General features: G+C 41.1%; 1 protein-coding gene and 2 non-coding genes across 3 annotated transcripts; all 3 read right to left on the reverse strand.

Annotated features, from left to right (window-relative positions):
• Positions 1–318: 318 nt before the first annotated feature.
• On the reverse strand, positions 319–8,042 carry mak16 (MAK16 homolog (S. cerevisiae)). The gene is made up of 10 exons (XM_034118738.1): positions 7,862–8,042; positions 6,311–6,360; positions 5,997–6,106; positions 4,600–4,664; positions 3,884–4,035; positions 3,346–3,400; positions 3,183–3,257; positions 2,412–2,525; positions 1,208–1,273; positions 319–832 (listed from the first exon to the last, which is right to left on the reverse strand). The coding sequence occupies exons 1-10, from the start codon at positions 7,874–7,876 to the stop codon at positions 593–595; spliced, it is 942 nt and encodes a 313-aa protein (XP_033974629.1). The 5' UTR covers positions 7,877–8,042; the 3' UTR covers positions 319–592.
• Positions 8,043–8,377: 335 nt separating this feature from the next.
• LOC117473256 lies at positions 8,378–8,478 on the reverse strand. The gene has a single exon (XR_004555005.1). It is a non-coding gene; the product is annotated as a small nucleolar RNA U13 (small nucleolar RNA).
• A 6,764-nt stretch (positions 8,479–15,242) lies between these two features.
• Positions 15,243–15,343, reverse strand: LOC117473257. The gene has a single exon (XR_004555006.1). It is a non-coding gene; the product is annotated as a small nucleolar RNA U13 (small nucleolar RNA).
• Between the last annotated feature and the right edge of the window lie 605 nt (positions 15,344–15,948).

Raw genomic sequence — 15,948 nt, forward strand, 5'->3', positions numbered from 1 at the left:
CGCCGCCACTGGCCGTGGCACATGACGGTTTTGTGTGCCCTCCCATGAAAATCTGTAGATTTGTTCTGGCGCCGGGTCTGGTTTTCATACATATACAAAATATATAAAGATATATCATGATAAGAGTTAGTGATAGTTTTCTGGATTCATGCTAAGCTAAGCAGTTTGCTGGATAATCAATCCAACTCTCAGCAAGAAAGCAATACAAGAAGTACTTTACTGTATTCAAACTGTCAAGCAAAAGTATAAGGAATAAAACAAAAAAACATTTTTGTGGGTGAAGTATTCAGATATTTATAGAAACAGTTAACAAGCAGGTTTACATTTTTTCCCAAAATGGATTTATTGACATCTGTTATTTTGTGTTTTCAAACAGGACATCACATATAAAAGAAAATAAAGCAATCATTTTTAAAACTCCATGTTAATCAGAAAATAAAGTTAAAGTCACTCTGGGTGTTTCATATTCTGATCTGATTCCAGGTCAGATCCGTCCTGTGTGTCCTTTTACAAACTTCCATTCACAGTCTGTACGAGCAAACTGATGACCTCAGCAGAGGCAGTTTGACTGGCAGCAGAGGAAGTGACATCACTACGTGGCTCTGCTCTTGGGGGCGGGCTCTGTCTCGTACTCGATCTCCACGTACGCTCGCTTCTTCCTCACTGTCGAGCCGTTGGCTGGAGATTTGCCTTTAGACTTGGAGGAGGCCTTCGTCTTTGTCTCGACCTCCATTTCATCCTCCTCTTCTTCCTCTTCCTCTCCACTGGACTCCTCCTCCTCCTCATCGTCTTGTTCCTCCTCGTCGCTGCTCGTCTTCAGTTTATTCATTTCCTGAGGGAAGAAACAAAAACATTCAGATCAAAAACATTTCTGTTGTTCAATTTAAACATGCTTAAACTCACACTTGGTATATTTGATAAAAGACGTGTTTTAATGCCCTACTCTGTGAAACTCAGTGTATGGATATTACTATGGGAAGCCCTCTGTATGATCGTTTTCCCTTTTCATTTGGAGTAATGTTGCATCCTTGGTTTATTTTTGAAATCATTAGTTTTGACATTAGTTTTATCCAATGCAGGGTTTTTAAACACTTTGCAAAGACACATTTAAATATTGATTCTCTCAACGTCATGAATGGATCTTTTAAAGGTTCAAACTATTCGGTACACCCCGAAAACAAACATTTGTCCTTTGAACTCCACTCACCTCAAAGTCGCTCAGGTCGCTCTCCTCCAATTCTTCTTCTGCAACAAACTCGCTCTTCCCAACGCCCTGCAGACACAAGGATAAAGTTCACATAAGAATAGAAACTCAAACAGTGTGTGTAGTCTGTGGTTGCGGTCGAATACTCCAAAAAATCAGCTCCTATCGTCTATCCCTTGACCTCCGAGTGAAACGTCACGGAGTTAAGGGATAGTGGATAGGAGAATTCAAAAGGATTTAGGAGAAGAGACTGCGGTACTTTAGAGAATCGACTGCACTTTCACTATCCGACGTGTTTATGATGCGCCAGCGGAGGTCATAAATGTGCGTCTGCTGCGGTGGGGAAACTATGGAAACTACAGTTTTCTATACAGCGGACTACAACAGGGATGTTTAATAAGAACGAGGGACTACTGTAAACTCATCTAGAGACTCTGCACCGCGCTCTGATGCTGTTGTTTTATGCTTTATGAACGGGGACAACAGAGAAACATATTCTTCATGACCAAAGTTGGAATTGAAATAAAAAGGGAAACTTATGCTCGTCACCCTCTCCCTCCGGTCCACATTAATACATATGATCCCAATACGTATGATTGTATGAAAAGATCTTAAAATCAATACAAATGTATTTATTATAAACGTTAGTCCTTAACATCTATCACTGTGTATATCACCATTCAAACATCTTTTAAAAGTTGAACAACCCCCACACAGCTCAGTAAAGACTGTGACATGTTGACTTTATTTGATCATTTCAGTAAAAACTAACGTTCATATTTCTCTTTTTGATTATAATACTGATGAACGTTCAAAACAAAGCACTTTGGCAACTTACCACATACGTTTTAAAATGCTTAATAAGCACCGTAACTTTCATGATATCATTTCTCGGTCATAATCGGTTGTTTCCGTGAACGGCCGACTGTTGTGTGACGGCAAATGCGGCGGCCGCAAGGCATTGTGGGGCAGCATTTTCTCCTCTCCTTTAGGTTAGGGAGGTCCAGTGGTTCCTAAGCTAAAGGAGGTTATAAAGGAAGTTTGAAACCTCCTTTCCTTTCATTTAGAGAATTCGAACGGCACTTATCATGGCTGCCACTGAGGGACTTCCGGGTCATTTCACTCCGTTAGGAAGGTTCCTAAGCTAAACGGACTATTCGACTGCAACCTGTGTGTAGGCTGATCTGATGTAAGCATCCTTCATTACCTCGTCATCCTCCTCCTCCTCCTCTTCATCTTCCTCCTCTTCCTCGGTCTCCTCATCCTGCTGCTCCAGAGCTCTGTCGAAGGCGATAACTGGGAAGTTGTAGATGTCTCCATACTGAGAACACAATCAAATGTATGTTAGCGTTACTAACTAGTACACGGCATAGTTGAATACTTGGACAGTTACAGACAAACTCGACCAGTGCTGCTGTCGTCATAAATTACGTTGCTTCAAAAACGGAAATGTCTTTCTTAGCAGAAGCAATTAAATGAAATGAACGTGACACGTGTTTTGTTCAGCAGGATAATCTCCACATATTAACACCGCTTTCATGTTTTTGAAGCTAAAGTGTAATCCCAATATCTGATAGCTAACATGATGCTATAAGAGAACTACATCATGGTTGCATCACAACCGCTAAGCTAAAGGCGGCTAATGTTCGCTGTGATGACGTTTAGTCGTCTCATTTAGTCGCATGGTAGCAACTGCTGTTTTTATGACAGTTTATGTCGAAGAATGTCTCTTAAACTTGATTTAACCACAGACATTTCAGGTTTCTAACCAAACACGTTTATAAACAGATGACTCTCAGACTATAATTACAAGGATAGAAATCTGTCTCTAAATGGCTCTCTGCATCTTATCTAAAACGTAAACATTTCATCTCTGCAGTTGCTTGATCTCCTTTTAAATACGTTATTGTTTTGTTCCAGGTGAACTATGTCTTGAGTTTGCCTCGATGTACAGATATTCAAAGTGTGTGTGTCGTACCGTTCCCTGCTTCAGTCTCTCCAGAAGCTCCTTCTCGATGGCGTTATCCAGCTGAGCGGCGATGAGAGCTTTCTCCTACAGACGACAGACATTAGTACACATTAGAATCAACAGGTGGATGCAGCCTGAATGTTGGAGTGAACAGCATGGAGTTCCTGCTCACCTCTTTCCTTTTCTCTCTCCTCTCCACCTTCCTGCTGAGAGGGACCAACTTCCTCCTGGAAACACAGTACACCAGTCACGCTACATTTCTCCACTGAAGGGGCTTTTGATGTTAGCTTCAAGTTGTGTTCACGCTGACGTTAGGATGAGATGGAAACCTACTGTGTATAAATACTTTTGGTTTTCAAATAATCTATTTTTGAAATGTAATTTTAAAAACATGTTATGTAGTAATCTTTATTTTCTCTGTTTGCCTCTTGTCGTTTCTGTCTTGGTGCTGTAGCTGGATTTCTCCTCTGGGATCAATAAAGCTTTATTTGATATGATTTTGTGGTCAGGCAAGTTTCTATTCTTGAGTTCACTCTCACAGGACCCCGTGAGAAACCTGTAACATGTTTCCAGTTTTCCTAAAATAATATGGAAATAACATTAGGGTGCTTTATTGTGTGTTCCGAGCGCCCTTCTTCCTGCTCAGTACTTCCTAAGTGGTGTGTGATGCAGTGTTCAGCAGCACTATGCATCACAGTAACAGTACTTACTGTCTCTTGAGGACCAGTTTGCGCATGCGGATCAGGTACTGAGTGATTTTGGTGAAGCGCTGTTTGCATTTGTGACGGAGGAATCGAGGCCAGTAGATCAGGCTCTCGTCGATCTGCTCCAGAGCCTTCTCGTAGTTCCTACTGAGCTTCACCTGCACACACACAAAGAAATCAAACTGAATTTTTAACTCAAACTAAAACTGCCGCTAAGGCACCAGAAAGCGAATCTTAAGTAGGGAATAATACATTTTCCAAGCAAGAATATACTTTTGTGAAGTCCATTTACTTAGATTACAGTGATCTCAAATCCAACAGACCAATGACTTCCCCTTTGACCTGTGCAGTGTGCAGCTATTGTACAGCGCAGTCTGGGGGGGGGGGTGGTCAGGTGCCTTGCTCAAGGGCCCCACCACAGGGAGGTGAACTGGGACCTCTCCAAGTACCAGTCCACTCTCCGTACTATGGTCTCTCGGGGTTTGAACCGGCCACCCACCGGCTCCCCGCAGTCCCTACAGCCTGAGCTACTGCCACACCAAAAAAAGATAGCAGTGCAAAACATACAAGTCCAAATGTAAATCTTAATCTGTATATAGTCTGTATTTTTCAGATAACCAAGTGAATTCTAACAAATGAGGTTTTATTTGAAGTAAACATACAGGTAGAATCATCTCTGGGTAAAGAGAAACCCCATTAACTGTGAAAGAAATGAAGCTCACCTTCTCCCACATCCTGGCAGGAAAAGCTGCTCTCTCGATCACCTTCATGTAGAGGAAACACTGACCTGTAGCAGGAAATAAAACGTGTTTAGGTAGGGAATCATTCTCTTTTGTTTCATACTCGAATCAACTGTTTGTCTGTATTATTTGTTATGCTTTTGGAGGTTTTCCCTCTCCTGTAGTGTGTTCTATAGGTTTCTGTGCATGTAATGGCGCATTTCCACTACACGGCCTCGCTCGGCCTCGCTCGGTATGGCTAGGCCTCGTTAGGACTGGCTCACTTTATGGCGCATTTCCATTACAGTTTAGGAACTGGGGTAGTATCTATAGTAACGCAGTGTAGGCGGAGCCGTGACGTCATCTTCAATGAGCACCCCAGAAAAACAACACAGCCGTTAGCTGTTAGCACTCAGAGCTCACAGCTCCTCATATCTGTTCAGAAACTAGACAAAAGTTAAACAAGTACAAACCACAGACTGCCTGTGTCATGGTGAATACAGTCGCTGCTTTATTTATGTCTGTATAGGCCGTTGTTGTGAGTGTGGACGGTCGGAGCATATACTGCGTTAGCTTAGCCAATCTCCATTTAGAAAACACCCATTTTAAAAGGTTTTTCGCCTGCCGTCTGTCTGCAGACTTGTCAAAGCATTAATTCATGGTTTTTACTAACCGGTATCAGTATGTTGTTACTTCGGCATCATTTTGAAACGTGTATTACAATTAAATCACGGTCAAATATGTTCATCTTGTTGTAGTTGTAGCCCCCTTGCCAGCGATCCTCTCTCTAGTTTAGCATACTCAGCCCGACTCAGCCTCGTTGTCTCTGGCCCTAGACCCACGATTTTATGAGGCCAGAAAAACTGTGAATTAGGACCCGCTAGCCGGTACTAGGCCAAGTGGAAACGCAACCAAAAACGGGCCGCTGACGCCACAGCCCTCTTAAACCGTGCTCCGCGCTGTAGTGGAAACGCGCCATAAATGGTCTGCAAAGGCTAAAATCCCAGTGTTCCCTCCAGAGGGAGTTTCTCTCCACACACCCCCCCCCCCCCCTGCCTGAACCGCCTCCATTGGACTACTTTGTTTACTTCCTGAACATGGTGACATCACTTAGAAACACCTCTATTGACTATCGCACTATCACATTGTACGTGATAGGCTAAGGGACAGGACATCTCTAAGCAGTTGACCAATCACAACAGAGCTGGGGGTTTTTTTATGCTCTGGTTTCAGACAGAGGGTGAAACGAGGTGCTGCAGCACAGGCAGTATGAGAAACATAAAGAGCTTTTTGAACATTAAAGCATGGAGACATGTCCCAGTAGAGACACTACATACTAATAGGAACCTGAAAATGACCAGAATAGGCCCCTTTAAAGTGGAAGTGTATGACGGGTTTACCTTTCTCCTCCCTGATCGTGGCGTACTGACTGTTGGACAGCGGACAGGACGAGCGGTTGCACAGCCCTGTGATGTTGTATTCATTTCGACAGAAGCTTTGACTCTTGGTCCTGGACAGAAAGAGGAGAGAAGATGTTTTCTTAGGCCATTATCTGTGCAGTTAACAGTACACTGTTGCATTTAGGTACATAGGTCCAATTAGTTTCATCAAGTCAAAAAAGAGATGGAGACTTGAAGTAGTGACACATTCATCTACTAGCTGCACAACTATCTATTCAATTCATGAATTTGAGCAGATTAAGATTCAGACTTACTTGACTTTGAAGGAGCAGAACTGTCTGTTCCCGATAATGTCCCAGATCACCTGCAGGAAGCAGATTCAAAACATTACAGTCATACTAGGAACCTTTTTATTTGCTACAGCATAAGTGTCCACCAAATATTCATTCTTTCATGTGACTTTTTTTTTTAAAAAGCTCTCAACACTCTTCTGGTCACAGCATCACACTATCCAAATGTTGTGTGGGATTTATCTCTGTAAATGTGTGTATGCAAAACTAAAATATACTTCTAATATAATTCAAACGCAATCACATACTCCCTGGTTAATATTCCACAAAGTGCATTTTTATATAATCTTGTTGTACTAATAAACTTATAAAAGGTAGTCAGTTGGCTACATTTCTGTCATTGATAGGCTTAAGGTGGCTAGGCTAACCGTGTTAGACGAGGGAAGGGTATGCAATCCTTCGTTTACACTATGCTGAGCTACAATGTCAATAACTACAGAAAAAATGTACCCTATTAGGAGATCATCAGACATTACTTCTGTGACAGTCTAACAGTGTTATGCTTATTGTGCAAATTGCCCAACAAAAGACATGACATCCAGCCGTTTCTATGTGCTGGGGACCCCAACCATACATTTCTATCATAAAACGTTGGGGTAATCTACATTTCCGGTTTCACAACAGGACTCTGCTGGCAACCAGAGACTATATTTTCATATTATGAATACAAAATATTTTCAAAGCAAAAACATCTATCTGTAAACACTTTCTGCTGGGAAACTAAGGAAAGTGAAACATAATGATAATATACTGTACTTTTCAAAGATGTACTGTAAATAAATATAAGATAAAATATAAGATAATAATAAAATATAACGTCTTTCTTAATGTGTGTGTCGACTCATGTTCTGACAAATCTGCATGTTTACAGAGAAGCTAGACAACGTTTAAATTACCTTTTTATAATGGAGTTTGGCGTGACATTTGACATACAACTAGCATATTGACTGTCTCAGATACTATTCATGCCACTGAATTTATATCCATATATAAATAGCCTTAATTTAGTAACCAGTGTGTAGACGTTACTTTATATCCTCAGTTAATTTTATTTTTCATATCAAATTCAACAAACAGTCCATGTAGCAAGCTCAGGAGATATTTTAAATGTGATTCCTATGATTCCAGTTCTGTTTACACAAGAAATGCCAATAAATGTTGCCGAGATAAATTCAAATACGACTCTACCAGAAGGGGGATCTATACACGTTTTAAAACCACTGCAATTGTACATACAAGCAAGACAACCTGAAAATGTACTTTTTAACCACATGGGTTGGCGTCACATTTTACATACAAAATAATGGGTTCCCCTAGCTTGGTGTCAAAGTGTCTCAAATACTGTTAAAGACTACCCTTTCACCCCCATATGTTAAGTAGCTAACGTAGGCACTAAACTATTAATAATAATAATAATATATGTATCCGTTTTTAAATAGTTGCCGGTTAGCTATCGTTAGCATGAAGACCTAGCCTAGCACATGAGGAGCTTTAAATCTGATGAAACACACTTACGTCGTCGCATTGCATCTTGAGTTCCCCGTGGAGCTGCTCGCAGCTTCACCTCCACCACTGCTGTTGGTTTTATTATATTGATTAAGTTGATGTTAAGCTATCATTGAGTGTTTCTGTCTCAGAAGGAGCCACATGGACGATCATGGGCGATATCTCTTCTTCTTCGTTGGTGCGTCACGGCAGCCGGTCATGTCGCATTGCTGCCTCCTCTGGCAGTAGACCGGATTGTCTCCAAGAAGTTTTGCATGCATCGTCATTTGCCTTCAAACTGTGAAATATTTCTTTCTGGTATTATATTCCTTGTAAATGGAAAATAATTTCTAGTATTTCAAGTACTAGTTAGTTTGTGTTTGTTTGTACAACTTTCCAAACATATATTTGGATATATACTATATGTACTTTTATTGTTATCCCTATTCCACTTAAACTTTATAAATGCAATAACTTAAGACCACAGCTCTTGAAGTTTGGTTATTAAAGTAACACCAATCACTGGAATAGTTCCCCCTGTTTCAGGATCAGAAGGGCTGAGGCGCAGAGCGTAACAAGGGGAGGGCTGCACCTGTCACGGATGGACCGTGAACGCACCATTCATCACTTTCATGAACCAGAAAGATCACACTGTGAACCTGCCCTGAGGCTCTCTGTCCCTCCTCTCCAGCTCTCTGACTGACGGTGTCACAATCTAATACTCTATACTCTAGTGGAGAGGACACTGAGGGTCCCGTCCACAGTGAGGGGACAGAGAAGAACGGAGGTCGTTCTCCCAGGAGCTGGGGAAAACCAGGGTGTCCTCACAGATTGTGAGAAGAAAACCCCCCGTGGTGGTGGATGGTGGGCCGGACCCTCAGTGTCCTCTCCACTTTCAGATGAAGGGTCAGAGGAACTCAAAGAAATGCTGGACTCCAGAGAGCATTCAGTGTCAGACCCACCCTCGAAACTTCAGATGAGTCCTGCAGCTCGCTGGCAGAAGAAGGCTGCAAGATTATTTCTGAAGTCTCCTCTGCACTGAAATGCTTCTTCATTTGAGTTCCTTCTCTTTGCTCCAGGTCTTTCTCCTTCTCTGCTCACTAATGAAATAAGCCCTTGGTCAAACTGCATGTTTATCTTTGGCAGCCAGGTGCATAAACACACTAACAGTTGTTTTTTGTTTTTGAGTAATCAAGCAGCTCTTCAAAGACACATCAAACACATCCCTCAAAAGATGGCCTTTTTTTACCCATGAAATGATCCATGCATGCTTACAGATTCTCACACACACGGAGAGGTAGGAGAGGTGTGTGCTCGTTGTGCACAGGCCTAAAATATTGTTGTTCTATCACCTGAGAGAGCACCAGGTCACATGCTGCAGGACCTGCTGGTCTGCTGCTGGAAATGACACACACACACACACACACACACACACACACACACACATCTCTCGGGGCCCCCTGGTAGTCACACAGCTCCATAATATAACTGGCAAAAATGTAAGAATTTCATGCATCGGCCTACAGTGGGAAAATGGTGTAATCTGTTGGAATAGCGTAGAAATATCAAATATCACTACTTTTCTTCTAAATGAAATGCTGACATTACAAAAAGCATGGTTTTATACTGCAATGGCAGTGAGATAAAAAAAATGTGGTCTGAATGGAAGTCAATGAGGCATTTTTGAGATAAATGAAATAATTAAAATAATTAAACAGGCGTTTAAAGAGTTAAGATCCTGCCAATGATTGAATGTTTGGTAGTTTTGAGTACGTTAGAAGTTGTATATGTGATTCATGAAAAGAAAAGTAGAAAAAGATATTGATGTATGATGATTTAATAGCAGCTGTTTGGGGCGTGTACATTTTTGCCACAAAGGTGTCCAGAGGTAGTATCTGACACTACGTAAAAATTAATAATGCAGTCAAATCAATTTTGTTGCTAATCTTTGACACATCCAAGACTCTAATAACCACCAAAGTTCCATCCCTCTACACAGGAAATATTGGTGAGTATTTTTTCCAGAGTAATTACTATTTTGCTCTGAAATAGTGATATTTAATCATTTTGGAGTGTATTTATTACTCATAGCTTCTAGAGTGCGATCAAAAATGCAGAGTCAATTCTATTGGAGTTAAACCATGACCACGCTGTAACGGAGGTGATCTCTGGGGCCATAGATCTCGGTCTCCGTTACGGATTATATAGCTTCATTATTGGCGAAGTATATTCATTTGTTCCACGCTAAAACATTGCACAGGAAGCATGTGATTATATGTCATTTATGCATATATTTGTCACAATCTGTCTATGTTTTAGTTTGTCTGTCTCTGTTTCCTGTTTTAGTTTGAAAAGTGTTCCCTCTCCCGTCTTGTCTGTTGCTGGTGATTGCGTTCACCTGGTGCCCTCTGTTTCTCCTCCCTCCTCACCTGTGTCTTGTTGGTTTGATTAGTCCTGTGTGTATTTAGGTTCTGTTTTCCTGTTAGTGTGTGTGTGTGTGAGATCCTTGGTGCTGGTGACTGTGTTCACGTGAGACAGTCATATTGAGGCTGTGTATCCTGTACCACAAAGAGGAATAAATGCCCACACCGGGTTGTATTTGAACTCTCTGCCTCTGCCTCCTTGCTTGGTTGGGCCGCTCAATGGTCAGCTTCACACACGCCCACTCATGTTCCTTAAGCACTTTGGTTTATTGACCTTTTTTATTGTAAAGATCATTATGGTTCATTTATTCTATTCTGAGTAAAATTACCTTCTGTTGGGAGTAAAATTACCTTCTATTGGGAGTAAAATTACCTTCTATTGGGAGTAAAATGACCTTCTATTATGAGTAAAATGGCAGTAGAGTTGTTTTTAATATACACTATAGAGTAAATAACCATTAAGCAGAGTCAAATCTAAGCACATAATAGAGTAAAATGAACTCTAAAAATACAACTCTGAAGAAAGAGTACATTTTACTCTATATAGGTTGGGACCAAATGTTATATTTTTAGAGTAACATTTTCTTCAATTTGAGTCAATTTTACTCAGAGAAATTTACTGTGTACTAATTATTATATTGAAAGAAATTCATTTTTTGTGTTTTTTTTTAAGAGAAATTAAATAATTCAAATAATAAAACAGGCATTTAAAGGGTTAAAATCCTGAACATTATTGAATGTTTGGTAGTTTTGAGCACGTTAGAAGTTGTTCAAGTGATTCATGGAAAAAAAAGTTTAATAAAATATTGATGTATGATGATTTAATAGCAGTTTTTATGAGCGTGTACATTTTTGCCACGAAGGGGTCCAGAGGGTGCAAAATGCATCACGAGAGTATACAAAACATGTAAGAGTAAACGACATTGGATTTCAAATATTTGACTCAAAAGAAGACTTCTTGCAAAAATTCATGCCAAAAGCAGCTGAAATGAACACCAAATCAAAAAAAAAAGTCAGGAAAAATGTACAAAAATGCCTGAGGAGGGCACAAGGGTTAAAGGTCGTCAGGGCCAGGGCAGTGGTACAAACAGTACTCAGATCTGTTACAGGTAAAAGTCCTGCATTCAAAATTGTACTTAACAAACCTGTTACAAATGTGTTGTTCAACAAATTTGAGCCTTTGCCACATTTATTTGATCACCATGGAAACCTTTGATCTCTGGACATGTCGTTAGCTCAAATATAAACACCTGTGTCATGGAACACGATGATGTCATAACTCCAACTGACATGCTCAGAGCAGCAGACTTCAGATAATGGTTAATGGTCCTGCCCTCAACAGCTCTACGTCAATTATGTGGTGTCATCATATGTTGTTTCCATGGAAACGCATCCCTCGCCATAAAACACGATGTCGCTGTAACTCCAATGGACACGGTCCGATCGTCCCCCAAACTTCGCTTGTATATCACCGGTCCATGCCTCAACAGCTCTACGCCAAATCTGAGATCTCACCATGGGCTGTTGCCATGGAAACGCATCCCTCGCCATAAAACACGATGTCGCTGTAGCTCCAATGGACACGGTCCGGTCGTCCCACAATCTTCACTTGTATATCACCTCTCCATGCCTCAACAGCTCTACGTCAAATCTGACATCTCACCATATGCCGTTTCCATGGAAACGCATCCCTCGCCATAAAACACGATGTTGTCGTAACGCCTATGAAAAGGGTCAAAACAGCACCACACTTCACATAATGGTTAACGGTCCAGCCCTCAACAGCTCTACGTCAATTATGGGGTTTCATCATATGCCGTTTCCATGGAAACGCATCCCTCGCCATAAAAGACAATGTCGCTATAACTCCTATGAAAATGTTCAAACGGTGCTCAAACTTCACATGTGTGCTAACAGTCCAGCCGTGAAGACATCTACGGGACAGTTTTGAGATTTCTTCAAATGCCGTTGCCATGGCAACACAATGCTCGCCATGAAATACGGTTTTCTCATAACTTCAGTGAAAATGCTCCAAATGGCCCAAAACTTCACAGGTTTGGTAACGATGCAGCCATAAACGCATCTAAGCGTATTATGGGATGTCATCAAATGCCGTTGGCATGGCGACAGATCATTCACCATCAAGTTAGTTCAAAAGTTTGCAGTTCAAATATTCTGCTACTTTTCCAAGCCTTTTTACTTTCTTTTCTTCTCTCATCAGACATTCAAGCCCCCAGTGTGCATGTATCATTTCAATCTAAATTCTTCACTTTCTTCTTACACATTACATTTCAGCATAGCAGTTTAGCGTCAGCTTTTCAGCATAAAGCATTCCCATTAGCAATTTCTTGAGGAATTGCATTCTCTAGTTACATGTCAATATGCCTGTATTAGTTACTTTATATTTTATATTAGCTATAATAATCTGAATCTGTAAAGTCACTCAAGCAGCCAAATAAATGTATTTTATACAAATATATGTGTCCCCGGTGTGTAAGGGAACTCATAAAGTGTCAGTAAAATAAAACCCTCTCTCTTTTCCTCCGTACCCAAATCTCTAAAAATGGGGGTACAACGGAGCTGATCCAGATTTGCAGAAACAATGCGCAACGTGTTTTGGATGTAATATGGTCTTCTTTGTTTACATTAGCAAGCATCGCTAACACTCAGAGCTAAGCTGTACTGGAGAGAGTATGTGTAAAGAAGCAGGAAATAAAAAAAGGAACTCACCTTGTGGTAAACCTGCAAGAGAAAAAGCATTTGAGCTCCATACTGTTTCAGAAAATAATCCTTGATGTGGTTTGGAACATAATATGGCGTTTAATCACAACAGCGTTTAGCTGAGAATCTGGGTAAAATTCTCCTGCATGAGCTCTCCTCTCCTCTCCTCTTTTTTTTTTTTTTTTTTAAAGCTACGGACCCAGAATCAGCACTTCTCTAACAGGGCTGAAACAGAGGGGTATGAGGCATGGCTAGAATGCATGATCTGTTTGGTATTTTGAGTAAAACACTTCATAGACATGTTTTTATATAGATGCTAATGTATACCCCTGTGATTATGTTGTGATGTCCTTTTTGTTTTCTGTTTGTTTTTATATGTGTAACTCAATGTACCGCAGGTCTCCCTTGTAAAAGAGATCGTTGATCTCAATGGGATTTTTAACCTGGATAAATAAAGGCTACAAACAAACAAACATATATCTGAGACCTATAAGTGATGTGTCGGTCGCGAACGAGCCGATTCTTTTGAACGGCTCTTTGGTACGAACGAGGGGAACCGAGTCGTACTTGGTGAGAGCCGTTCTTGTTATCGTTCAATCGTTGATCCGCACTCACTGCCTGCCAAAATCCACTCGCCTTTTAAAAAGCTTGATTTTGTTCCCCAAACGTATTCTGTGAAGACCCGCCCCTACTCTGATTGGTAGGTTTCAGCACGAGGAGTGAGATGGGGTGGGTCTTAACGGAATACGCGAGGGAGAGAGAAGAAGTCATAACAAGTGGTACAGGACAGGTAGACGACGTGTTTTTCGGATGGAAAATGAGCCAAACGCGAAAACGCAGCAGCATTTGGATGCACTTCAACCAAAACCCAGGCAGTGATAAAGCGCACCATTTGTAAAGGCAAAATATCCTTTAAAGCAGGGTCAACAAATAATCTCCATCGCCACTTAAAAACACAGCATCTAATATTAGGAGTTGCGTGAATTTCATTCAAGGCAAGGCAACTTTATTTACTTAACACATACAGAGGGTAAATTCAAAGTAGTACATTCACTGACATGAATGACATGGATATGGCGCCACCTTGTGTCATGTTTACAATGCAGATTATTGACATTAGGGCCCACAATACAGTCAATCATTATCCTGGTGATTATTTCGCAGATAAACCTAGTAACCCCGCCCCCTTTTAAAAAAACGGCTCTTTTGAACGGCTCTTTTGGCGCATTTCCACTACACGGTGGGCCTCGGCCACACTCGGTACGGCTCGGTACGGCTTGGCCGCGTTGGGCCTTAACAGGGCCGACTCACTTCATGCTGCGCTTCCATTACAGTTTAGGAACTGGGGTAGTTACTATAGTAACGCAGTGTAGGCGGAGCCGTGACGTCATCTTCAGTGAGAAATCCAGAAACACAACACAGCCGTTAGCTGTGAGCACTCAGAGCTCACAGCTCCTTATATATGTTCAGAAACTCGACAAAAGTTAAACAAGTACACACCACAGACTGCCTGTGTCATGGTGAATACAGTCGCTGCTTTATTTATGTCTGTATAGGCCGTTGTTGTGAGTGTGGACGGTCGGGGCATATACTGCGTTAGCTTAGCCAATCTCCATCTAGAAAAACACGAATTTTAAAAGGTTTTTCGCCTGCCGTCTGTCTGCAGACTTGACAAAGCATTAATTCATGGTTTTTACTAACCGGTATCAGTATGTTGTTACTTCGGCATCATTTTGAAACGTGTATTACAATTAAATCACGGTCAAATATGTCCATCTTGTTGTAGTTCTAGCCCTCTTGCCAGCGCTCCTCTCTCTAGTTTAGCATACTCAGCCCGACTCAGCCCTGTTTGTTGGCCCCGATAGAACCACAATTTTCTAGGGCCAGAAAAGAGGGGAAAAAGTGGCCCCGCGCCGTGCCGCGCCGGAACGAGGCCTAGTGGAAGCACAACCAAAAAAGGGGACGGCACGACACGGCACGCTTAAAGCGAGCTACGCGCTGCAATGGAAATGCGCCAAAGAAAGGAACGGAGCCATAAGATCCGGCTCCCTTCAAAGAGCCATAATTCCCATCACTAAGACCTATAATATATGCCTACAAATAGTAGGAGACCTTTAATGTACACATAACTTTCCACGGAAACTCAAATCAGTGTTTTCTTATTTCTCAGTGACAAGGTAATCGATATGGATCACCTGGATGAAATTATGACATTTAATTTAGTTTCTTACACCAGCAGTTTGCTGTTGTTGTGACTCCTGGTTCAGGATCAGAAGGGCTGAGGCGCAGAGCGTAACAAGGGGAGGGCTGCACCTGTCACGGATGGACCGTGAACGCACCATTCATCACTTTCATGAACCAGAAAGATCACACTGTGAACCTGCCTTGAGGCTCTCTGTCCCTCCTCTCCAGCTCTCTGACTGACGGTGTCACAATCTAATACTCTACATTTCATATTCATGTATCTGTCATCTCCACACAGACAAAACGCAGGGGAGTAAAAAGTACAATATTTGTTTCCAAAAATGTAATGGGTATGAATCAAATGAAAATACTAAAATTAAGTACAAGTCCCTCAAACTTGTACCTAAGTAAAAGTACTTTGTTACTTTCCACCATCCATGAGTTGTCAGTACTTGATGATAAAAGAGTCCTTTAATAAATAAAAAAGGGTGGAAGTGATGCCATCAAAACAGTCTCAATTGTTAACATTTTATTATTATTTAAGTATTTAAAAATAAAATATGTTCTTTCAAAGGGTGCTGAAATAAGAATTAATGTTTCGAGGGTTAAGAGTTGTGCATTTCATTAACTGTCTCTACTTCCATATCTACACATTACATTGTTTTGTTATTATTTTGACATAATAACTCAGTAATAACCCGGATTCTGATAGTTCATTATTAACTATAGCCATTAAAAATGAAACATGTTCTTGGTCATTTACTAGTGCTGGCATGAAATTCACAATGT

Source organism: Trematomus bernacchii, unplaced genomic scaffold (genome assembly GCF_902827165.1).
Source record: "Trematomus bernacchii unplaced genomic scaffold, fTreBer1.1, whole genome shotgun sequence".
Lineage (NCBI taxonomy): Eukaryota > Metazoa > Chordata > Actinopteri > Perciformes > Nototheniidae > Trematomus > Trematomus bernacchii.